The following is a 25250-nucleotide window of genomic DNA, read 5'->3' as shown; positions in this document are numbered from 1 at the left end:
TACATCCTTTGCATCAACTACATAATTTGCACACATTTATTATTATGCAAATGATGCAAACTGAGGGAAATAATGCAAATTCCTTAATTTATGGGTGATATCTGAATAGAAAATTGTCAACTATGGAGAATCTTCTAAATTGATTTGTGGTAAATGGATAGGACTGGAGCAACTAAAAAATTAGATATAGATATTGAAAAAACATTAGGGGTGCTACCTGGTAATCTGGAAAATTGGGAAGGGTGGTTTTTTTTTTTTTGTTGTTGTTGTTTTTTAGATAGCAAATGATACCAGAAAGAAATCTGGGTAGACACATAGATACTAATAACTCTAAAAAATGCTCTTCCGGCCTAAAAAAAAAAAAGATATTCAGAAAATCCAGAGTAATACAATAATAATGTCCAGGAACAAAATTAGCTCTGACTTGCACCAACGAGTGCCTTTTTATTTATTTGGTTTAAATGTTAGGATATATTTAAAAACAGTTAAACAGAAAAATAAATTAAATGAAATAGAAAAAAATGGAACCAATATAAGTTTTAAATTTATGCAAAAAAGTTGGGCTGTAGCAGTATATTTATTTAAAAGCAAATACGTTAAATTTCTTGATTGAACTGACTTTTCAAACTGAGTCAAAAATTATTTTGAAAATTTAAGTCAGATACAGCCAACTTGGATGATATGAACATTTCAATGGGTGTGCAGAAATGATTTTCCCCAATGGATATGGAAATCCGTATTGAATTAACCCTATTATTCAATTTGAACATCCAAAGGTATGTATTTGCAAGTGAGATCATTAATAATGTGCTGCTATTAGAGCCAGATAAATCCCAATTTGTCAAATTATGCTAGGTTACAACCTAATTTATAGAGAATTACTAGTGTCATAAGACTTGATTTGGAAAGCATCATTAGTGAAAATATTTGATAACATAAGTTGGGTTAATGTGAAAATGTGAGATATGCCATAAGAACAGCAGAGAAAATGAACATCAGGAAGTTTTATCAATGAATAAAATGGTTTTCAACAATTCAACAATGGGCATATACAATTGAAAAGAAAACCTTCTCAAGTTATTCCTAGCTATCAGAAAGCATTTTATCATGTCTTGCTGGAAAAACATTGCAAAACTGGGTTGTGGTTAAATGGCTTAATGTTTACTTGTCAATGATCTATGATGTAAAGCTTTAGTCTAGTAATGGTGGTATGAGATGGCAGTCAGATGAGAAACATGTGATGGATGGAATTTATGGCTATGGAATAACTCCTATTCAAGAATGCTGCTGTCTCAGCCCTAAAACACCCACCCACGTAAGTACATGCAACATTTCAAATCAAGACAGCACTAATGATTATTTTCTTCTGCAGGTACAGAAAGAAACATGTGCTGTCAGCGAAAGAGTTGCTATTTCTCAGAGTAGGTGAAGGCAATATGTTGTGAGGAGAAATTCACTTCTTGGCTATAAACAAGATTTATTCCAAATTGTTTTTTTCACAGAAACTTATTCTTACTTCCAATTTGTAATGTTTATAGTTTCTGAAAATGTCTGCTATGATATCTCTATTAGAAATGTGGTTTGAAAATGATAGCCCTGATTCCAGCAGGGAGATATTAATTTTCTGTTAGTTCTAGAATTCAGAGAATAAATCCTGCCATTTTTCAAACTAAATATTGAACACACTGCACCAAAACATTACTTTCATCTAATTGTGCATTAGTGGCAGATTGCCTTGACAATTTCAGTTTAGTGAATAGATTACACCAAACCAACCATATTGTCAGATATGTTAATCAAGTCAAATATGATAATGCAGTTATTTTACATTGATTGTTCCTAGATAAATTAATATTCTTCTTCATGGATTACTTGTTGTGGTGAAAGGGCTTGCATAATTCAATGAAGCTATGAGCTATGCCATGCAGGGCCACCCAAGACGGACAGATCATAGCAGAGAGTTCTGACAAAATGTGATCCACTGGAGAAAGAAATGGCAACCCACTCCAGTATCTTTGCTATGAAAACCCCATGGACAGTGCCAAAAGGCAGATGGTAGAGGATAGGAAGACCTGGAGGAATGTTGTCCATGGGGTCGCAATGGGTCAGACACGACTCCGCAACTAACAACAACAACAAAATTAATATTCCCCAATGCACTTTTTAGTGAGGAACAATTTACCACAAAAAAGAATAAAGGACCCTATCAGTATTTGTGAATAAATGCCACTGCTTCTTTCTACTTTGCATATTTAGGGAATATTATAACTTTATTACTGTATATCAAAAGAAAGCATGAAGTATAATGTATTATCAGGTTTATTAATTACAAAAGTGAAAATTATATATTTGTTTATTTTTACAATTTATCATTGTATGTAAGAAAACTGTTTCTTCCAAAAGTTTAAGACGGTCTTTGTATCTGACATTTGTCCTCTTTACCTTTGCATATTCACAATAACATATAGAAAAATTAAAAGAAGTAACTCAGCCAAGGTATTTTATAAAAATTTGAATCTGGGACTTTCTGGTTCTAACAGGTCACATTAACTACTATCCCACTTGACTAATTCTTATAGAGGCAGCCCTTGACATACGACTATTCGATTAACAACCATTTAAAATTATAACATTCTTGAAAAAGGTAACTTACAACTGGTCTTTGCACTTAAAACTAACTTTGCATCATCCTCTGATTATGTGATCAAAATCTGGGCCCTTGGCATGTATTCACAATGGGTTCAGGATCCTGAGGTCTTGTGATCACCATTTCTGACCTTCCCAAGGGTCTTACAACAAGCAAAGTAAATGGGGGAAACCTGGATTTGCATAATGACTGCATGATTTGCTTAACAACTGTGTCAAAAATATGGTAAAATAGGGCATGAATCACTTAATGGTCATTTTGCTTAGTGACAGAAGTTGTGGTCCCAGTTATGGTTATAAGTTGGGGATCAACTGCCTGCCTGTCTCAGATTAAAAGTCCTATGTTTCTATTAAGATACAAAAGATTTTAAAGCTATCTAGTATATTTAGAAAAATATTTTCTAATTTTTTATCACAAGCTTAACATATCCTATTCTTTTTAATTTTTTTTTCTAGATGTACATCCAGACAACAACTCTTACAGTGTCCTTAAGTTTAAGTGCTTCTGTCTCTTTGGGCATGCTCTACATCCCCAAGGTTTATATTATTATTTTTCATCCAGAACAAAACGTGCAAAAAAGAAAGAGGAGTTTCAAGGCTGTTGTCACTGCAGCCACAATGCAAAGCAAGCTGATCCAAAAGGGAAATGACAGACCAAATGGCGAGGTCAAAACGGAACTTTGTGAAAGTCTTGAAACCAACAGTAAGTCATCAGTAGACTTAACCATGGTCAAGAGTGGCAGCACTTCCTAATAGATGTACGTTCACAGGAATGCTTCATAAATCAATATTTTTCTATCTTGGCTTGCCATGCATGAACCAGACATGTGTCAAAATTCATGTGGTCATTTTGTTAAGAAGGTTTGAAAATGTGTCTATGAACTGATATATTTAATATCTGTGCATTATTTGTTACATAATTTAGCTTTGAGTAATAGGGTTGACTTAAGATTTCAGTATTACTTTAATTAATTAAACAAGTAGTCCCTGTTTAGCAGCCACCTCATTTAGCAATTTATTTGCAGATACAATGAACAGTAAAAAGTAACTTTACAACCAATCCTCCTATATAAGATCTTTACAAGTCTGTAAAGCAAAGGAAAGCTGAAGTAAGATAGCACAGTTATGGTTTCACTTAGCAATCACTTTGTTTAATGAATTGCCTGATGCTAAATGAGGACTCCATGTACTATTCATACAGCTAACTATTGCACCTACTGTATAAAAATATATTTACATATTGTTAAATATTATATCACTAATATATGTAATAATGGAAATTTGAAATTAATACTATATCCAGATAAATATCTTATTCATTCACTTTTTAAGTTTCTGATAACCTTCAATCTGTTATCTCCCAAATAATTCTTCTTTTACCTTATCAGATTTAAGGAATGCCATGGACAAAAGTAGGTACAGAAAGATATTTCATGTTGGTTTGATTTTCCTAATGACAAAGAGGAACTTTTATAAAGCAAAAAGGTTTATTAAGTGGGCAACAGCAATTCCATTTATAATATTTTACCATGTGTGTATGGAGTCATTTCATATGCAAATCATCAAAAAACTTGCCTACAACTTACATGGGAACGATAAAATTAAATTTACAAGTTAGCAGAATTTTATACAGCTAAATGACTAGAAATTGGATATTGCAAATCCATTTTGATAGCTTTAAAAGAATAAATTGTATATTATTTTATCTTCATTTATATATTTATTATACAAGCAAACATGCAAATACAAAAAGAATATAGGACTGGCCCTTGAATTTTGACACATCTCTAAACAATGTTTTCCTGTAGTCTAATGATTGCATCAAATGGCAGCATGTTGTCATGGCATGTTATACTAAATTTATACTCCTGTTATTTGTTTATATATTCTTATATGCTTAAAAGGGAAATTGATTTAAGCAAAGTTGACAAGCCTTATGCAAAAACTGAATTTCCTTATTAATACAGAAATCTCAATTTTGTGTTTCTCTTCCTCATGCAAGAAGTTTCTGTACCATATTTATTGAAACCATTCCAGGCTGTAGAGACAATTTTCATTTAGGCTGTTAAAAGATTTATAAAGCTTTTCTTGAACCAGAAACTACAGATTATGTGAATATTTGCTTCATTTCTTGGGTTTTGTGTCAAGTTGGAATTCTCACAACTGTCTTAACTTCACAAAAACTGATAAAACATACATTTTTTTAAAAAAAAACTACAGATTTCCAATAGCATGGTATCTACTTTAAACTTCCTTCAGGTTATTGAGCTCTCTCAAACAAATGGTGGGACTCAGAATTGTCACCATATTTTCAAAAGATATCCTTCTTTTTTCCCCTAAAATATTTTGTGGAAACCTTTTAGAGACATACTTACCATGTACATCTTCAAAGTCATTTTAAAAACTATCTATAATAGCACCTAGATTACTTTAAAGAAAATATTCCTTCTTGCTAACAGTTGGTGACCCTTAGCTCTCAAATTACTTTTCCAGTAACAGTTATGACACATTAATTTAAGTACAAGGACATCATTTCAGAATATGTCTTTGTTGCAGAGAAAAGAAGCAAGGCCTGATCCTGAAGCATACTATTTCACTGAGACTTCACTTACAAGTATGTAGCTTGTAATTTACTTGAACCAATAACAATAATAATCACAATATTTTCCCAATAGAGTATTCTTTGAAATTAATTTTAAAACTCTCATCTTTCTTTCATAAAATAGTTATTCAGACATAAGGTTTAAATTGTCTCCAGCATTCTTTCCTATTATATTACACATCTATAACTATTATATTATATAAATATAATTATTGTTGTTATTACAGGGTACTATCCTAGAATATCAACCAGAGATACATACACAACTGTGAACTATGGCTATATCAATTATTTGTGGCTGACAATCAGCCAATTATAGCAGATCCTTCCATATTTGTGAAGAATCTGTGAGCTAGAAATTTATGCTTGATGCCATTCTTCTTAGTATTGAGCCTACCATGATTCCAAGCATGGCATCAATACTGTAATCATTATGCCATCAATAGTATCTCTAAATATTTCTATGTGTTCTAAAAGCTTTTAAAGCTGAACTGGGAAAGAGCAACAGTTTGTAATCATGAATGCAATATTGGTCTGATCCATCAATGTTGAATTATAATTTGAAGTATGTGAAGGAATGAGCAAATCAGCAATAATGTCTATAACCATCAGGATCCTACATTCCATTCAGCCTCTAGTATATTTAAAGTTGTAGGTGTTGTTTTTAAAACATGGGGAACTCTGTTATTGAGCAAGGATAGATAACTCAATCAACTCAATCAATCAACCAACCAACAAGCCAATCAATCAATCAATCAATCAATCAATCAATCAATCAATCAGTCAATCAATCTCTCCCTCCAGCAGCAGAAATCTACTGGGGGATGCATCAAATGCAAAGGATTCTTGGGGATGAAACAAAAGTTGGCTACTTATATATAAGACCTGCCATTGTTTGTTTTTGTGGCATCCTAAGTGTTTCCTTTTCTTTCTTTATCCACCTTAGGTTGGATAGATAAAAGAGATAAATTAGAATAGATTGTAAAGGATTTCATAAGAATTAGTTAATAACCAGAGAAAAATAAAATTTAGATTTTCATGCATTCCATTTCTTGGGAATAAACCTCTATGAGAATAATAACATCTTCTCTGTCTAAAAACATAGGAGTGTGTTTGGGGAGAGGATAAAATAAAAGATGCCATAGCAATATTGTGATGGAAATCCCATTAGTTTATACTTATTTACCCTGATTATAAGCTTCCACTTATCCAGATTCATAATATCTGTTGGCAGAATTGTGAATGAAGATTAGAATTTTTTTTCTTAAAATGATGTCACTGCAATGAGAATGCAAGTTTGTCAGACCATTGGTAGTGAAACCTGAAACTATAAAAAGGAGAAGTCCTTGCTCACTCTCTTTGTATACACATGTAAAGACAGTCAACTCTATATAAACGCATGTCCTTATATAAGGATATATATGTAATTCACTTTATCTAAACAAATGGAACAAGTTATGCTTTCTTTTAGCAAAAGAAGAAGGTATTTCTTTTAATATACGCTACTTATTGAAATCTTAGTTGCAAATGCTTGACAGAAATACAGAAAAAATAACTATTTAGAAATATATATATAAATATATAAATCTATCAAAAACCACTGATCTCCGGGATACTAAAAACTTTTTAATAATTTAGCTTTCGTCAATCCACTGTTGACATCAACAGAGTATGAGCTAGTAGTAGAAAACACTCATTACTTTTATAGCTATGTGGATATTAATGATCTAATCATGGAGTGCGTAACCGGTATACCGGTCCACGTTCCCCCATAATTGGCTGCATCGATTGTGGTTTCACCATTGTAGCCGATATTCGCTTCAGATCTGGTGCTTTTCCCTCTCCCACCTGTCCCACCTGCTGGTCATGTCTATTCTGTGGTGCACAGCTGTTTGACGTTGTTGCCGGATCGCCCTTGTTGCTATTCTGTCCGACCATGCTGTCAGCCTGCCGTGCAGCCACGTCTGCCGATGAGCCTCCCATCGTGTGCCTTGCCCCAGTCATATTGTCCTGTTGTCCTTCTCTTGGTCCTGTGATGAGTTCTGTTCATGCTTCCATCTCCCCATCCGTTGTGACACCCTGCTGCTTCATGGGCAAACAACCCAGGTTTCCTGCACCTCTGTTCATCCAGCATGGAGGTGGTAAGAAATTCACTCACCAAAAAAAGGCCAAGGCATTCCAGCAAAAACCAGAGAACTTAAGAGTGTTGGACAATCAAAGGAGTGGTAACAAACTTGTACACAACCTATCATCCAAGACACTCACCAACAAGCAATCCTTAGTCCTACAATGGGACATTGGCTTCAACTTAATGGATGCAAAACCCATTGATTTTGCTGCGGCCTTAGAATCAACAATCCACCACATTGAGGCCAATGACGAGACTAAAAATTCCACCAGGCAGCGTGTAACAGGACTTCTCATTAACCACAGGCAAAAACACATTCTATCAGTATCAGAAATAATGACCCTTAAAGAACTACAGAAGGATAGCATAATTACCATCTTGCCAGCTGACAAAGGCAGGGTGACCATGGTTATGGACAAGCCTGACTATGATCGCAAGATCCACATCCTGCTGGATGATGAGAGTGCATTTTGGGTTGTTAACAAAGATCCGATGACGTCACTCAGAAATCAACTTAGCAAAATAGCAGATAGACTCAGGAGGCAAAATAAAATTCACAAGGATCATTTCAAAGCAATTCAACCCAGGGACTCATCCGTGGCATGGTTTTATGGCTTACCAAAGATTCACAAAGCAGAGGTCCCATTATGACCCATTGTGTTGTTCAGGGGCACCCCAAACTTTGGCCTGGCTAAATGGCTGAGTGGATGGCTCCTGCATCTGGTTGAAGACACCATGACCACAATAAAATCCTCAGAGGAGTTCCTAGAAAGGCTACAATCAGTAAGGGTGGAGGATGATGAAATTATGATATCTTTTGATTTGGCATCCTTATTCATCTCAATCCCTCAAGACCTGCCCGTTTCCGTGTTAAGGGGCCTATTACAGAATGAGGGGCCACGGCATGCCAACTTGCCCAGCATGGAAGACTTCATCCAATTGTTAAATCTTTGCCTCAAGACCTATTTCATATTTCATGACACCATATACGAACAAATAAAGTGCACGCCTATGAGGTTCCCATTTCAGAGGTCATTGCTGAAGCCATTCTGCAAGAACTAGAACGCAAAGCAATGGTCGACTATCAACCCAATTTTTGGGCCAGATATGTCGACGACACATTTGCCATCATCAAACACCATGACAGCACCAGGTTCATGAAGAAATTGAACTTGGTTTATTCGGACATTCAATTCATGGCGGAAGAGGAAACCATCAACACCTTGGCTTTCCTGGATGTGCTGATTAGTTGCGAACCCAATGGCACTGTTTCTACTGCTGTCTATCGTAAGGCCACACACATGGACTGGATTCTATATAATGAGAGCAATCACCCTATTGCACATAAGATTAAGTGCATCCGAACGTTGTTCAATAGGGTGAATACTCATTGCAGCACAAAGGCAGCAAAAATTAAGGAACTGGCATATCTCCATTGTATATGCAGACAGAATGGGTACTCAATGGGCTTTATTCGATGTTGTTGTAAATGTCAGGAACTACCATTGATCCATGATAGACCAATGACCGGTGCTTGGGTCACCCTCCCCTACATCAATGGTGTATTGTAAACAACTGCACAGATACTTGCGGATCATTTTATTAGTGTGGCACACACACACAGCCAGACTCTGCACACGAGAATAATGCACCCAAAGGAACCACTATCCAAAGGTGACATGTCATCTGTAATCTATAGAATCAGTTGCAACAACTGTCATTGCAATTACATTGGAGAAATGGCAAAACGCGTCCGCACTAGAGTGCATGAGCATGAACTAGCGGTTAAATGGCATGAACAGTATTCCCAGGTATGGGTGCATATGGCTCAGAGGGACATACATTCAATTTTACTGCGACTGAGATCATCACCCAGGATTTCATGAAAGGTGTCTGGTTATTAAAAGAAGCATGGCTGTCTGATCGATACTCCATCAATTGACACATGGAACTGCTTCCAGCATATCAAACATTGAGAAGACATGAACAGCGGCACAGAGGATCGGGTCAGGCAAATTTCTTACCACCTCCATGCCAGGTGAACAGAGGCACGGGAGACCTGGGTTGTTTGCCTGTGAAGCAGCAAGGTGTCACAACGGATGGTGAGATGGAAGCATGAACAGAACTCATCACAGGACCAAGAGAAGGACCAACAGGACAACATGACCAGGGCAAGGCACACGATGGGAGGATCATCAGCAGACATGGCTGCACGGCAGGCTGACAGCACAGCCGGACAGAATAGCAACAGGGGTGATCCAGCAACAACGCTGAACAGCTGCGCATCACAGGATAGACATGCCCAGCAGGCAGGGTGGGCAGGGGAGGGAAAAGCACCAGATCTGAAGCGGATACTGGCTAGGATGGCAAAACCACGATTGATGCAGCCAATTATGGGAGAATGTGGGGCGGGTAGACCGGTTACGTACTCCATGACTAGATTGTTAATATCCGCATAGCTATAATGAGTGTTTCCTGCTACTAGCTCATACTCTGTTGATGTCAACAGTGGATTGACGAAAGCTAAGTTATTAAAAAGGTTTTACTATTCCGGAGATCAGTGGTTTTTGGTAGATTTTAAAATGAATATACCTGGGATTCAAGTTTTTAAAATGATTAAGGATATATATACCTAAGAGAAAATTAATGGAAACAAGAAATAAGTGGAAATTGGAGAATACTGATTATTTTTTATATTATTTTTAAATTGTAAAATACTGTTCACAAGAATATAGATAAATTTTGTATGTAAATTCCACTGTTAATTTAGGCTTCTTATTCAACTAAGGAGGCACAGATTAAATTATAGGGGCTGTTATAACTTCAGCATGTTTAAAATCATGATATAGTTATGGTCCTGGTTGCCAAAAGTCATAAAATTTGTATTCCATAAATTGGAGGCTATGGTATACCATGGCCAAAAGTATAAATTCTAGGATTAAAATAGGATTTTAATGTCCCCTTTGGGGGGGTACATGCCAAAGTCTATTCTAGAGAAGCCCTTCCTTTGTAGATGGTAAATAAAATTCTTTTACAGAATGGACAAAAACAGGACTTTTTTGGAAAATCCTAATGCAGCCTAGACATTATGGAGAAACCTAGAATGTAACTCTTCTTTTTAAAATGTCAGATTGGTGTTAGGCATGTATGTGTATAAATATAGAGAAAACTCAGTCCAAATGTGTTTTAACTTATAAACAGAAATTCTATTTATAAAATGTGTATATTCTTAAGGAAAAAGTATCATACCATAAGTTGCGTGAATTTCAATTTTGATGAAATCATGCCTACTGATAAGGATGTTACATTCATGTTTATAACTAATCTAACATTCATTTTCGTGGGTGGTATTATTGTACCTTGCCTTCTTAGAGAAATAGAAGCTACTAAAGTTGACAGTGTTTCCCCAGGCCTTATAAATGAGGAATTCTGGAAGTTGAAATCTACCTATATTTAAGTCACCAAAGTTTAGAGATGCTGACTTAAAAGCTTAAAGCTGCCCATTCCTCCTATCACATTCCCTTCTCCAGCTTTCCCTATAACTCAAGTTGGTATCTAAATCAGATTATTTCGCCCTATTGCACTGTATAGATGCATGAAAATTGTGTTCAGTTTATGGGTTTGATTGCTTCTTGCCAGGTTTAATGCATGAATACAGAATTAATAGATTTTTGTGTTTCTTTGGATGTTGCGATGCAGTTGTTGTCTTATAAAAACCATACATTTGAAAATAAATATACTGAAGTAGAAAGGCATGGAAAAGTATTGCAAATGAATGTAGAAATGGAATAGAACTGATTTGTGCAGGAACCATACTAGGCTGATCAATTGTATTTTTATAGCATTGTATCAGTTTTTATAGAAGCAGACCATGCCAATAAAACATAGCTGGTTTTCCACAATAAAAGAAATAATGTTTGTTATTTTAAAGCCATTCTGGTATTATTATAATGTGGAATATTAATATTCTTAAACTTGATAAAGAGGGAGGTATTAAAAATAGCTCTCATTTAACAACAGATAACAGATTTTAGTTTTTACTAAATTATAGGTTATATTAAAAGAAATTGTTCATTTTCTTTGAGGATCTTCATTAAAGCACCTGGAGGGCTTGTAGTATGCAATTTTCTTTGAAATGTAAATGATTAAGCAAAGCCAGATAATTAAACAGAAATATCTTTAATCAATTGAAAGCATAAATTATATAATTTTCTGGAAGGAAGAGGCATCAATCTCCTAGCCAGCATGCAACTAAGCTTTGGAGAGACAGTCACATGTGATTTTGTTTCCTATAGTGCAAAGAAATTGCAAATGTCAGTAAAATTTTCTCTATATATCATTTAGTCTAGTCATTCCCCTAGCAGAGGCTAACTTTTACATTAGTTCACTGCTAAGAGTTATGTTATTCTCCCTTTACTCCCCTGCTCTGATAGAGAAAGAATATAGCACTTAATATTTATATTACATTGCGTGTTCCTGTGTTAAAAGCACTCTGCATACATTATCTCAACAGTTTTTATAAAGACCCAATTTCCTTTTCCAACACAAAACTGTTGACAAAGTGACTAAATTAGTAGACCGGTGAAATGCTGTGGACATAATAGATTTCAGTAAGGCATTTGACAAAATAGACATAACCTACTTCTTGGTAAGCTAGAAAAATGTGGGATAGACAGCATCACCACCAGATGGATTTATAACTGGCTGATAAACTGTAATCAAAGAGTAGTCTTTAATGGTACTACATCTACATGTAGGGAGGTAAGCAATGGAGTACCACAAGGTTCTGTCACAGGCCCAGTACTCTTCAATATCTTCATAAATGACTTATGGAATGAAAAGGGGACTTCAAATTTGCAGATGACATTAAGATGGCAGGAATAGTCAACACTACAGAAGACAAGCTCAGGATCCAAAAGGACCTTGACAGACTTGAATACTGTGCCCTATCCAACAAAATGAAATTTAATGTGGAGAAAAGCAAAAGTTTACTCATAGGCAGGAAAAACCAAAGGTACGAGTACAGATTAAGCAAAACCTGGCTCAAAAACAGTAACCGTGAGAGATACCTTGGAGTCCTAGTTGACGATCACTTAAATATAAGCCAGCAGTTGTATAAACAGAGGCATAGAATCAAAAGCATGTGCAGTATTGGTACCACTTTATAAAACCTTAGTAAGATCACCCTTGGATACTGCATTCAGCTTTAACCTCATGACAAAAAACATGTTGAGATCTTGGAAAAAGTGCAAAAAAGATCAACTAACATGAATAAAGGCCTGGAGACTAAAACATATGAAGAACAGTTGCAGAATTTGGGTTTGGCTAATCTAGAGAAAAGAAAGACTAGAGGTGACATGATAGCAGTGTTCCAGTATTTGAAGGGCTGCCACAAGAAAGGGTCAACTTATTTTCCAAAGCACCAGAGGGGAGGACAAGAAACAATGGATGGAAACTAATCAAGGAGAGAAGCAACCTGGAATTAAGGAGAAACTTCCTAACAGTGAGAACAATTAACCAGTGGAACAGTTGCCCTCAAAAGTTTATGTGCTTCAATGTTGGAGGTTTTTAAGAAGAAACTTGACAGTCATTTATCTGAAATGGTATAAGGTCTCCAGCTTGAGCAGGGGGTTGGACTAGAAGACCTCTAATGTCCCTTCCAGATTCTATTCTATTCTATTCTATTCTATTCTATTCTATTCTATTCTATTCTATTCTATTCTATTCTATTCTATTCTATTCTATTCTGTATAATATTAGAAAAGGCTATCCTAGTGTGAGCAAATTAGTTATCTTTTCATTCTCTTCAGAGCTTATTGCCTAACATAGAAGCTTTACCATGCATGCCTGTTTTGTAACTAAAAGAGAATAGTGACAAGAGAAGATATTGCTGAATATCAATTTTATGAACCTGTTAGGAAGGAAGGAAGGAAGGAAGGAAGGAAGGAAGGAAGGAAGGAAGGAAGGAAGGAAGGAAGGAAGGAAGACCTAATTGTATATAATGTATCAGTATGAAAAAATGGTCCATTGAATGTAATTACCTTCTTAATTGTGAATCAGAGCACAATTAGTATGATTAGTATAATGACAGCAATTTGAAATGCTTGAGTAGAAAAAAAGGGGAAATAAAGAAGCAAAAACACACTAATAAAACCACTCTAAATATCTAGGAATGTATCCATATGGTCACCAGAAGTCAAGAGTGACTTGAGGGCACCCAAATATCCAGGATTTCCCTGGAGAATCCTCATACCTGCTTTGGGATATGACGCTGAAAACATCTGGAAACTTTATTTGTAACAATTGGACTGCTAATTTGTGTATGATTACACAAATGCCCTAGTTGCCTATTCTTTCTGGGCTCCATTCAGAGTGTTGGTCACATGTTAGAACCCCTGTACGATATGCAGTTTGAATACCTAAATACTCCTTGCTGCAAAGTTGGATGGCAAGTACAATCTGAAATTGAAGCCTTATTGGGCTGATCATGAGTTCCTTGGTTCCATTTACTGGGAATCCAGAGTTGATCTCCTGTGACATTTCCACTGAGTTGTCATTGAGTTGCCATTGGATCCCATTTACTTGCTTTTCGATAAAGATTCAAAACCTTTTTACAGTTAGTCATTTAAATTACAGCTATCCTGTAAAATCTTTTCTCATTTTCTTAGCAGCAGGAACAATGAACTCCATGGAATACATAGAAATCATTGTTGATACTCTACTGTTATTTTAAGGATAACACTTTTTTCATGTTTTAGTAATTTTATCACTTGTTTTGAATTGTTATGCACTGCCTTGGTAATTTTCAGCAGAAAGGCAGTATAGAAATTCCAGTAAATAAATAAATTTAGGCTTGTAATGTCACTATAGCTTTTTTTTTTTTTTTAGCTTGAAAATCAATATTGTTGGCCCAAACTGCCAGGCTGTCTTCTAGCACATTGTTTTAAGTTCAATATAATCTACTTCATAGTATGATCTAGCTGTACATTTCATATTGATATTTTCATGATAATGTTTTCCTATCTTCTAATGGAAAAACTCTAATAATATTTGGTTGTTGGCTACGGATCATTTGCAAGATTAGAATCATGGTTGTTAAGGTCAATAGATGCATAAATTTATCAGGGAATTAGTCATATGTATTACTAATATTGTAGTGTGTATAATATGAGGATAAACAAAGATGATTCTAATATTTTCTTTCCTATTTTGTTACATCTAGAAAGTGGATGGCAAGGCTAAATCAAATTGCAAGGTTCAAACTATATTTTTCCAAAAATGGATTTAAAGCAATGTTTCTGGGGTTGGCTCAAATTCTGACCTTCCACATTGAAATTTATTGCAACAAATTTATCTATTTTTAAAGACACATAGTGAAATGGCATATATTTCCATTCAGAAAATAGAGTTTCCCAATCATTGTTTATTTGTTCATGTTATCAATAAGCAGACTTTTCTACCTCTCCAATCAATTAGGTTTTTCTCTTTTGATCTTTGAGTATAACATCTGATCTGCTGATACTGTATATTGTGCAACTAAAATATATATTTTATATATGGTTTCCTTAGAATGTCCTTACAAACTAAACTGGTATATAGTGAATATTCAAGTACAATTATTGAGATGTACATGAAATGGGAGAAAAGGCTTAATTTAAAAAGGGTGCCACTTCCAAAAACCAAAATTTCACCTGGACAATATAGAGCAAGCTCAGAACATAATATCTTCAAGTGCTCTGCCATAGAAAGCAATTGGAAAATGGGCCATAAAAATAGCTAGTTAAGATGTATATGATTACTATCCACCATCCAACTCCAAAACATTTGATAAAGGGGACAGTTATTTATAGTAATTAAAAAAAAATTAATGCCTTCCCACAGTTAAACTTGCCTGCCTATACAAACAACCACAGAACTAAAGCCAGAAAAGAAGTAAACAACATCACTGGATTCACTGTAACCTTGCCTAAAAATAGGCTAAAAACAGCACAAATCTACTTTTCTGCCATAATTGTTAGCATTTCTGCTTTTGCAGTCTAACACCTCCACAGCAATAGCCATACCTGTAAAGTGCATGTACATTGCACACCACAGAGCTTTTTTTATTTGGAGACAAACTAATAAGCAATAAATATGAGTCAAGAGCTAGATTAGATTAGAACACAGGTGAAAGAATTTAAAGAAAACAGTAAACTTGCCTATTTGGCAAATGGCAGGTGTTTTTTTTCCAAAGTGTTCAGAATGGTTTTCAATCTGTGAACTTGGGCTCAATTGATGCTTTCTCCTCTCATCTCCTTCGTCATTTCAGTTAATTCCCAGCAAATGGCAGAAGGCACAGAACCTGGGCTTGCTAATCTGTGGCTTTAAACCATTTTTTCCTCTTTGAATCCTAAGCACTACATAGTCATACATACATCCAATGCAATTGTTGGATGTGAGGACTGGGGAATCATCTATATCTTGAAGAGGCTCTCAGCTAAAATCAGATTAGATAGATTAAAATAACAAAGACTTCCTCCCCATTTAGTCTACGAGAACAGATACAATTGAGACTTTCAAGACACTCATCACCAAGTTTGGTTAGGTGGTACCCATTGCTTTTGTTAACGTTACAATGGTTATTTCTGTGATGCTTATTGATAGGGATAGAAAGACATTTTGTGCAAGTTGTAGGATTCATTCTCCAAGGTTTGTGCTTTTCTCATAGAAATAGAATATATTCTCTAAAGAGTTAACACATATTATTAACATATAAATGATGTGTTACAAGTGTTACTGCATAAGCTGTTGGGCATTTGGCCAAATTAATCAGATTTGAGGTAAGCAACAACTCAAGGGTCAATCCCCATAAAAGAACTTGGGGTAGTATCCAGGTGTAGCTCTGACTTAATCCCACCAGAAAAAGTTGTGGCTATATTTTATGTCAAATCAAAGTTGGGTATAATTTGTGTTTCCTAGTCCTGTTGCTACAGTATATCATAGATTTGGTATCAGTGAAAAACTCCTTCTATTTCACCATTCTTCTGATGCATTGGAATCTCAATCATAAAAGCATATTTGCATAAAAGCATTGTCTATACAAGAGCTCTTTCAGTTGGGGAAAGATACTCCCACACATATTTCTTTCATCCTTCTATAATATCTGTGGAAGTTGCAGTGATGGTTCAAAAGATGTACACAATTTAATACAGGCGATCCATGCTTAATAATAGTAATTGGGACAGGAATTTCTATTGTTGAGCAATATGGTTGCAAAATGCAATGCTTAATGACTGTAATTCAGGCAGTTCTTGGTTATCACCTTTAAGGTCATTCAGTGAGAACCTCATGAGATCACATCTTCTGACTTCTTGTCAACTTCCTCATCAACCAATTTTGCATGGAAGATTGCAAATAGTGGTCACATGATCTTGGGATGCTGCAACAATTAAAAATCTGGGTTTGTTGCTGACCACCCAGATTGTAGTCATGTGACTGTGGGGTGTTTCACTGAGAGGTCATAAATACCACTCATTAAACACTCTCATAGGTTTGAATGATAGCTGTGAGTCATTGTTAAACAAGGACCACCTGTATACATATTTGCATGAATTTCTCATTATTTAAATTATTACAGAATTGTACTTTAGAGATTGAAAGAATGCATACTTTAATCTGCTCTACAAAGCAGGATGCATGCCTACTTTTAGTTCAGAGTTAACCTTACCCAGAATGAGCAACATCCAGTGACAAAAATTAATGTTGAACAGTGGGCCAGAGTGCACTATCTGGGCTCTAATTTCTACTTAATTAAGATACCCCCTGGCAAATCAGCTCTTAATCTAATCTACAATGCAATTTAATTATTTTAATCTAGAATACAATTAAAGACTATTTTTTTCATTGTTAGCCACTCAAGAGAAGAACACCGGTCTCTCTAACAAGAGCTTTCTTGCTCCAGGACTTACACATCCAAAGTCTGTCCCTTACCAGTCAGGATATAATTCCAAGAGTTAATTCATTTTTTTTAACTTTTCTCACACATTCCCATTCACAGGGCCATTTGCTTCAATAGGTTAAAAGAAAATGGAGAAAAAAAGAACAATAATGTTGATAGAGGAGTCACTGAGAAAAAGATTGGGGCTTCTGTCTCTGGGTTTAAGAACAATCTGCTTGTAGCATGTCTGCATCGAAAAAAGTGCATGCATGTGAATGGATCAGATGATGCTAAAGAATCTATCAAATTTACAGAGGATCACTAGCAGCTGTAAGAGTAACTTTAAAAAACCTTTTGATTATTCATTGATTGATCTAATTCTATGTTTGGGCAACATCCTCATGCAAAGCTACTTTACAAAAATTTTTAGCAATCCCTATTAATATTATTAGCTATATCTAATTACAAATCATTTCTTTCAGGATTTCCCAGTATCTCAAATCAGCTGAAATCATTTCTAAGAACAAATAAGCTGCTTTAATACATTTTTTTTCCTCTTTCCACAACCATAATTAAAAATTTCTTGTATTCAATTAGCTGATTTGGATTTGTTTTTCCTTACAGCTTCCTCTACCAAGACAACCTACGTCAGCTATAGCAATCATGCAAACTGAATGGTGAAACCAATCATACCTGAAGACTCACAGTATGTGAACTGAAGAACAACATTGACTATCACATCATGAGAACTCAGCCTCTGAAATGTCTCTAGAAAACAAACTAAGATGTAAAAGGACAAAGATTGACCATGAGGCCATAGCAGGAGGCATGGGTGGGTTGGGGGAAAAATGACCCAGAATTATATATTATGACTGCCTGTCAAATGTCTGAACTGTTTACTCATGAAAAAAGGTGAATCACAAAAGGAAAACAATGTTAGCTTGTGAAAAAAATTCTGTTGAAATAAAACCATGTCTGATGTTATACTTGTAAGTACTTTTTTGTGATTGTGAGAAATTCCATTCCTGTTCCACACTTGTTCAACTTGTATAAGAAGATGAAGTTTGTTTCTTGTGATGGCTGACTGAATTGAAACCCTGCGTTGTGCTAATGATAAATGCAATGGTTGACGCATGCACATTTTTATACTAAATAATTTATTTCTATTAATAAAGGAATGTTTTGCAAATGTTGAGACTTGTTTCGTTGCCATTTTGAGGGATGTGCTGAAGTGTTGGTTTTTATTCTGGACAAGCAATAAAAATTATGTTACACTAAGAGCCCTAAGTTAAGAGAGTGGGAAAATATTATTTTATGCACAACATGGGTAATAATTATAGAATAACTATCAGTCAGTCTCATTTGATTTCATATTGCAGATTCAAAGTTCATAGAGGGCATGATTCAATTCAAATTTGTGTTTCGGCATTTGTGGCCAAAGCAATTTAATTTCTGCCACTTTAAGATTTGACCTGAAAAAAAATGTTTTATCTTTGGGCTTCCTTATAATAGGAAAATATATTTTTAAAAACCCATGACTTTTTTTGGCAGAATAGGATGAAAATAGTATGGCTATTAACTGTGCTAAAGTTCAAGTTCACAGCAATATATTTTTGAAATATTCCCCTGTGCCTATTTTAAGGCAGAGACAGTGGAATGAGGAACAGACAGCATAGCAGCCTGATCACTGTTCAGAGTTCACTGAACCTAAAGTGTCTTTTTACTGCAACTTAAAAAAAAATCAAAAAGTATTTGAGAAGTAAGAGGGTTTGTTTTTGGTTTTTTTGGGATAAATGCCAGACTTGTCATGCCCACTGCCCTGAGATTGTAAGTTTTTCTCCCTTGAGTCACTGGATTTTCTGAGATATCAGAAAGTTGACAGGTTGGCAAAGTGAGCTCCTCTTCAAAAAGATCCCTTCCTCAAATCAGCTTTAGCTGTTGGTCAGAACACACTGGAAGAACTCTCTTTCTTTTGGCCAGAATTCAGAGCGTTGTGTCTCTGATGTGTTAGCAATACTGTGTGATAGATGGTTAATTAGCACTCACATCAGACTACATAGTAAGATACAATAGCAGGTTACACAGCATTGATTTCCTTGACATTCCACATTCGTAACATGGTGAGCATTTGGTCCATTGTGTATAAATGTTAGCTTGATACCCACCCATTCATTGTTGGGACACATAAACCTTTCTCGGGGATGTCAAATTTAAAAACAAGTTTGATACAAGAGTCTACTAGATTGATCAGTCTTGAGCCTCTGTTCAAAGAGAAATGAATTCAATAACCAGTTGTGTGGCATCTGCATTCTGTTTCCAAGAGCTCTCTTGGAAGAGAAAGCAAATTAAGATTTGTTGCTGGCTGCTTTACAGAAGTAAGAGTATAGAAAAGAATAAAATTGAGACAATGTGTAAAAGAGAGGTCTTTTATACAAAGAGTTTAATGAACTGATCACAAAGAAATAAGAAACAAAAAATGATTACAGGACTCAAGGTAAGACCTGGATGTCTTGAGGCTCTTTCATTTGTTTAAAAAAAGTGAGAGGTGGATATGATATATAGGTTGGAGACAGTAGATCATCTTTCTTCCTCTATCCAAACACACACTGGGAAAAAGCCCATCCAATAAAGCTGTTTGAGAGAATTAGACAGACAAAATAAAATTCTTCAAAGGCTGTGAAAGTATTATCACAAGACAAGGTGATTTAAAAAAAAATAAGACTGGAAAAGTGAAGAAGTGGTTCATCTAGAACAGGGGTCCCCAACCCCTGGTCCGTGGACCAGTACTGGGCCACAGCATACCAGCAACCGGTCCGCATAAACAAGCAAAGTCTCATTCATTGGATGCAGACAGTACACAAAAACACTCACCCTCCAGTCCGTGGAAAACCTCTCTCCATGGAACCGGTCCCTGGTGCCCAAAAGGTTGGGGGCCTCTGATCTGGTGTTGGAAAACTCAATGTTATCTCTGAATTGGGGAATGTATGTGTCAAAACACCATTTGTAGGAGAACAACTATAGAGGAAATTTACATCCACCATTGCAGCCCAAGCATCATAGATTAAGATGAGCCTTGATCTGATCTTGGAAGGCAGTTGTGATATTCTGATAAAGACTGCTACAGACCTCCATCACATAATTGTTCATATGAGGAAGTGAAGCTGTAAGTTGCATACTTTGAATAACAACCTCAGAAGCAGCAGAAGACTTTTCTAACCACTTGATTTAATTCATTGCATGGACATTGGTCTTTCCCTTCATTATACATATGACTTCAGTGTATGAATCAATAGCAGCTTTACCCAATCCCTCGGGATTGCACATCCTAACTTGAATGTATATATTTCAGTCTGGGCAGATCACTAAACTGCACTGCTTTGATAGTTGTGGATTAAGGAATGATACAATCAGCCTAAAACTGTACAATTTGAAAGTAATAGAAGAGAAATAAAGACGTTTGCTTGCAACTAGGAAGTGAGAAAAAAGTAAATTGCTTTCATTTCATTGAATAAAAAAAAAAGCAATAAGAACCCTGAAAAAAGAGACTTTACTATAGTTGTTGACTAGAACTTACATTTAGGTCAAACTCTTGTCCAGTGCAAGAATCCTCCACTACATCTTCCTCAACTTATGACCTTGATCTATTTAAACACATCCAATGAATAAGAATTCCCCCATCCTCTTCATTAGGAATTCAGGGTAACACCAATTTCATATTAGTTATAAAACAAAATCCATACCTCACAAGCGTGCCAAAGTTTTACCCAAAATTGTTATGAGTTAAAAAAAGCCATTGTTTTTGCAATTTCTCACCAATGATAATATCCTAAGCTACACTGGTTTAATAAAAGTTTGTGTGTGTCATTGCAAATGTATTATATTCAATCCTATTTTGCTATTTTGCAAAAATGATTTATTTATTAAATTTATTGATCATCAATCTGGACAGTTTACAATATTAAAAAGATAAAATATTACAAAACCTATACACAATATGAGCTAGATAATATAAAAAGATAAATAGTGATAACACAGATTGCTGCTTAGAAGAAAAGACTTTTTTTTGCATACAAACTATATTTGGATCCAAATTCCTGAACAAGCCTAGTGCAGGTATCCTGTTGATGTACAGTATAATATCAGTCTATCTTCTAAAAATATAAATACTTCAAACCTCTGACTCTTAGATCTAGACTCCAAGCCTTCTCGGTCTTCTGCCAGACACCAATTATTATGTAAGTTCAAAGCAGGAAATGGCAACCTATAATCCAAATGATATGAGCCCATCAATTCCCTTTTAACAGCTCCTTGACTTTTTTCTATGCTCCAGTTTCATGATGTGATTGTGTGCCATTTAAAAACCAGAGGTTCCCTTTCTCTGTGTTACAGTAAAATATAACAATTTTAATAAAAGTTTAAATATGGGAGATAATGCTACCCACCTGTCCAATTCCCCCACCCACAATCCCAATTCTGTCTACTTAAATACATCCAATGAAGAAGAATGTGTGACATGACCACCCTCACTTTGTGTCAATATTTTCCAATTTCCTGTGGCCTGGTTATCAAAAGTTTGGCCATCCCAGATTTAAATCTATTCTTTGCAATAGGTATGACATTTATGTTTTAAAGTAGATGCCAAAAATCTAACGGGGAGCTGAAAACTGAGGTCTGATTTTTTTTTTTGCTTCCTTTTCATTACAGTTCCCAGTAGCAGAGCAGCCTCAGCCTCAACATATGTGACATGACATTGTGAACATGAAAATCTGTATGTGTGCTTATGTATCTGAATCCAGAAAGAACACAAGATAGTTCTCTCTCTCTCTCCCTCCCTCCCTCCCTCCCTCTCTCTCTCTCTCTCTCTCTCTCTCTCTCTCACACACACACACACACACACACACACACACACACACACACGAGGTTCTAGAAGATGATGAAATTAACTGTCATCATTTAGGAATACAGAATCTTGCCACTTTTTCTAGGAAATATCTGATTTTTCAAAACACTTTGTTTCAAGTTAACTGTCAGAGTTCCGACTAATGAAACATTTCAAAGAACTTCCAGACATTGTTTATCCTTAAAAGCCTTTATTACAGTGTAACAGATTGTCAGCACATCATGGATGGATGGAAAGATCTGAAATCTCCACCCCAGAGCAGTTATTTTGCTATCAATTTCCCTCCCTCTTTTGTTGTCATGAGTCACGTTCTCCAACTAGCCTGGGGGGGCAAAGGTTCACTTCCTTTTGAAGCCTGCAAAATTGCTCTCTCTACACATTCTTTCTCTCCCCCCTCCTATTCTCATCTGAGTTAACTCTAAAAGTACCAGTTCTGCACATTTTGTCAAAGCAAGAATATTCAATATTAGCAGCATTGACATTAACATTCCCAAGACTTCATGTTATCACATGCTTCTATTCCAATTTTCAGGCAAGTATCAATATTTGGGAATGGAAAGGAAAGAAGTAAAATTGGGACAGATAAAAACTAATTCTCAAAGTTCCAGGTGTGTTAGAAATCCCTAAAAACACAAATGCCCACTTTTAGATGCTGCCAAGATATTCTATGTTTTGTTGTACAGCATTGATTCTTGGCTAACAAACCAGAATGTTGGTTTAAATCAGTCAGGGTTGTTTTCTGATGATGGATATCATATAATTTATTATTTTTTTTATATGTCTGACTAACAAAGTGCATCAGACAAATAAAAAGCAAAGGCTTATCAAATATAATATCATTTGGGGTTTAATATTTCATTGTCATCAAGCTGCTATCTATGAACTGCATTTTAGTGAACAAAACTACACACAGCTTTTCAAATTAGTGTTCTTATCACTTGAATAGAATGGAAATAGGAGACAACATTTGTCACTGAAAATTTTAATTGTATTGGAACAGTTTCATTTTAGTTACTGTATATAGTAGATCCCTCTGGTCCAGCTCTTTTCCTTGAATTATCCGTTACAATCCAATTTCAAGAAGTGTATAAGACAGGCATATTTTAGAATCTTGCTAGACATTAAAACACATTAGAAACACCATTTAGAAAGTACCATCCTTGCTAATGAGTTACAAGCAAGGAAGATGAAAAAGATTATAAATAACAACTGTGTATCTGTATAAACCATTTTAAATGTGACAAAATCTCATTATGGTGTTAGAGAACCCTAAAATCAGGAGTGTCCAACCTTGGAAATTGTAAGACCTATGGGCTTCAACATGCTGGTTGGAGAATTTTGCGAATTGAAGTCCTAAAGCCAACAATGTTTGACACCCCTGCTCTAAATCCAATTCTTTCTTTTTCAGTTGATCTGAAGTCAATAGGATTACAAAACTAAAATGATGGACCAATCTCCTCTTCCCTCTTTGGTTGAGCGAGATGATTAAATACAAAAATAACTTGTTGATTTAAGTTATGCTTCTGATACTGCACAGTGAGAGATGCAGGAAACAAATAACAATAAACTGGATGTAGTAGAAAATTTTAGAAAGATAAATGTCATTCTGATAGATGTTCTCTTTTAAATTCATTCCACTATGTTTCTACATTAAACTGAGCTCTTAATGTTGTTTATGAATTCTCATAAACATTTACAGTTAACATTTAAATAGCCATGATCTCAATTGAGCACTTATATACAGCAAAAGTCATACTAAACAATATTCAATCTTTACAGTAGCTTGGAAAGTGAGATCCAGTTCTGTTAATATAGAAATTCATATATATCATATTCCTCAAATGCTGGGCCAGCCTAGTTCCTCATAACTTTGCTTTAATGTTATGTATACTTTTAATAAATAAAGATTTTAAACTAAATACATGGCAAGGTAGAAATATTGATTGATATATTGTTTTTGGTATTCTTGATTTAAACACTTTTTTATTAACCTAGATTTTGGTCAGTACATTTTGGGGGAAGGAAGAATGGTTATTTGATTGATTTCACTGACTATGTTAAATTTTAGAAAAGTCCATACTCTTGGAATGAATGAAAGAAGCAGTAAAAGCCTGAGGTCATTCTATTTTCCAAAAAGGATACATCATGTCTACAGGCAACATTTCTGTCTAAGAACACAAAAAGAAAGGAGAAACTTTAATGGGACATTTAGTCTTCTGCAGAGAACTTACCAGAAGAGAGATCTGTAAAATTAAATGCATGATCAACCTTCATCAAGAGGACTCAGCTGTGAAGAAATATGCAGATGTCTCAGTACATAAAACCTAGTGACATTTTATCTCCATAAAATGGCTCCATAAAATTCTTCATCTATCCTACGAAGTTTGTGACAATGCCAGTTTTATTCTTCTTTTAAATCAGCCTTGGGGTATCAGAACAAAGCACTTGACTCATTGGCACCTTTTAAATGATGGCGGGTGGTAAGCTCCAAAGAGATCTTTATTATTTTCAATAAATGAAAACAGCAACATGAAAAGAAAAAGCCGTGTCCCTATAAACCAAATCAATAATATTTCCAGATAATGTTAGGTCTGCAACAAACACTTCCTTCTGCTATTCAGATTGAAAGCAACATTCTTGGACAAAGGAATGTGTGTTATTTTCAATATATATACATATTTCTTTTGATTTCAATATACACCTTTATTTTTGAAAGTGAAAGAGAAAAGTTTTATTCTCAGCAGTTTTTTTGGGCAGAAATATACTACAGTAAATATCAGCCTCTTTTTTCTATATATGCTGGCAGGACCATTTTTGTTTTTCATTAAGGCTAGTAATGAATCGGCCCTTCACCACCTTCTATGTGAAAAGTGGCAACCAAATGGCCTTCCTATCTTTTGAACCTCAGTTCTATCCATTTCTAACCACTACCAAGGGATTTAAGGAATTGTGGTCCAAAACATCTGGAGTATACCCTATCTTAAAGTGCAGGATTTGGCATAAAGCCCCTCAACTTGGTGTCTTGTTACTTGAAAGCCTATCAAGGTCCCTCAGAATG

At 35.3% G+C, this 25250-nt stretch overlaps 1 protein-coding gene across 7 annotated transcripts in view; it reads left to right on the top strand.

The window, feature by feature from the left end:
• LOC120297712 (metabotropic glutamate receptor 8) overlaps positions 1–18485 on the top strand; it is a 552386-nt gene extending 533901 nt beyond the window's left edge. For 2 of the 7 annotated variants that reach the window (XM_039320661.1, XM_039320662.1), the window contains exons 10-11: positions 3103–3404; positions 17917–18485. In XM_039320661.1, the coding sequence (XP_039176595.1) occupies positions 3103–3399 (297 nt within the window). In that variant the 3' untranslated portion in view covers positions 3400–3404; positions 17917–18485. Of the gene's footprint in view, positions 1–1372; positions 1422–3102; positions 3405–5202; positions 5261–17916 lie in introns of all 7 variants that reach the window. The other 5 variants (XR_005553868.1, XR_005553867.1, XM_039320664.1 and 2 more) reach the window with 5 other exon arrangements.
• The last annotated feature ends 6765 nt before the right edge of the window (positions 18486–25250 follow it).

The sequence above is a fragment of the Crotalus tigris genome, unplaced genomic scaffold, assembly GCF_016545835.1.
Source record: "Crotalus tigris isolate CLP2741 ecotype Arizona unplaced genomic scaffold, ASM1654583v1 scf7180000023677.1417738, whole genome shotgun sequence".
Taxonomy (NCBI): Eukaryota; Metazoa; Chordata; class Lepidosauria; order Squamata; family Viperidae; genus Crotalus; species Crotalus tigris.
This window is presented reverse-complemented; position numbering and strand designations above follow the sequence as displayed.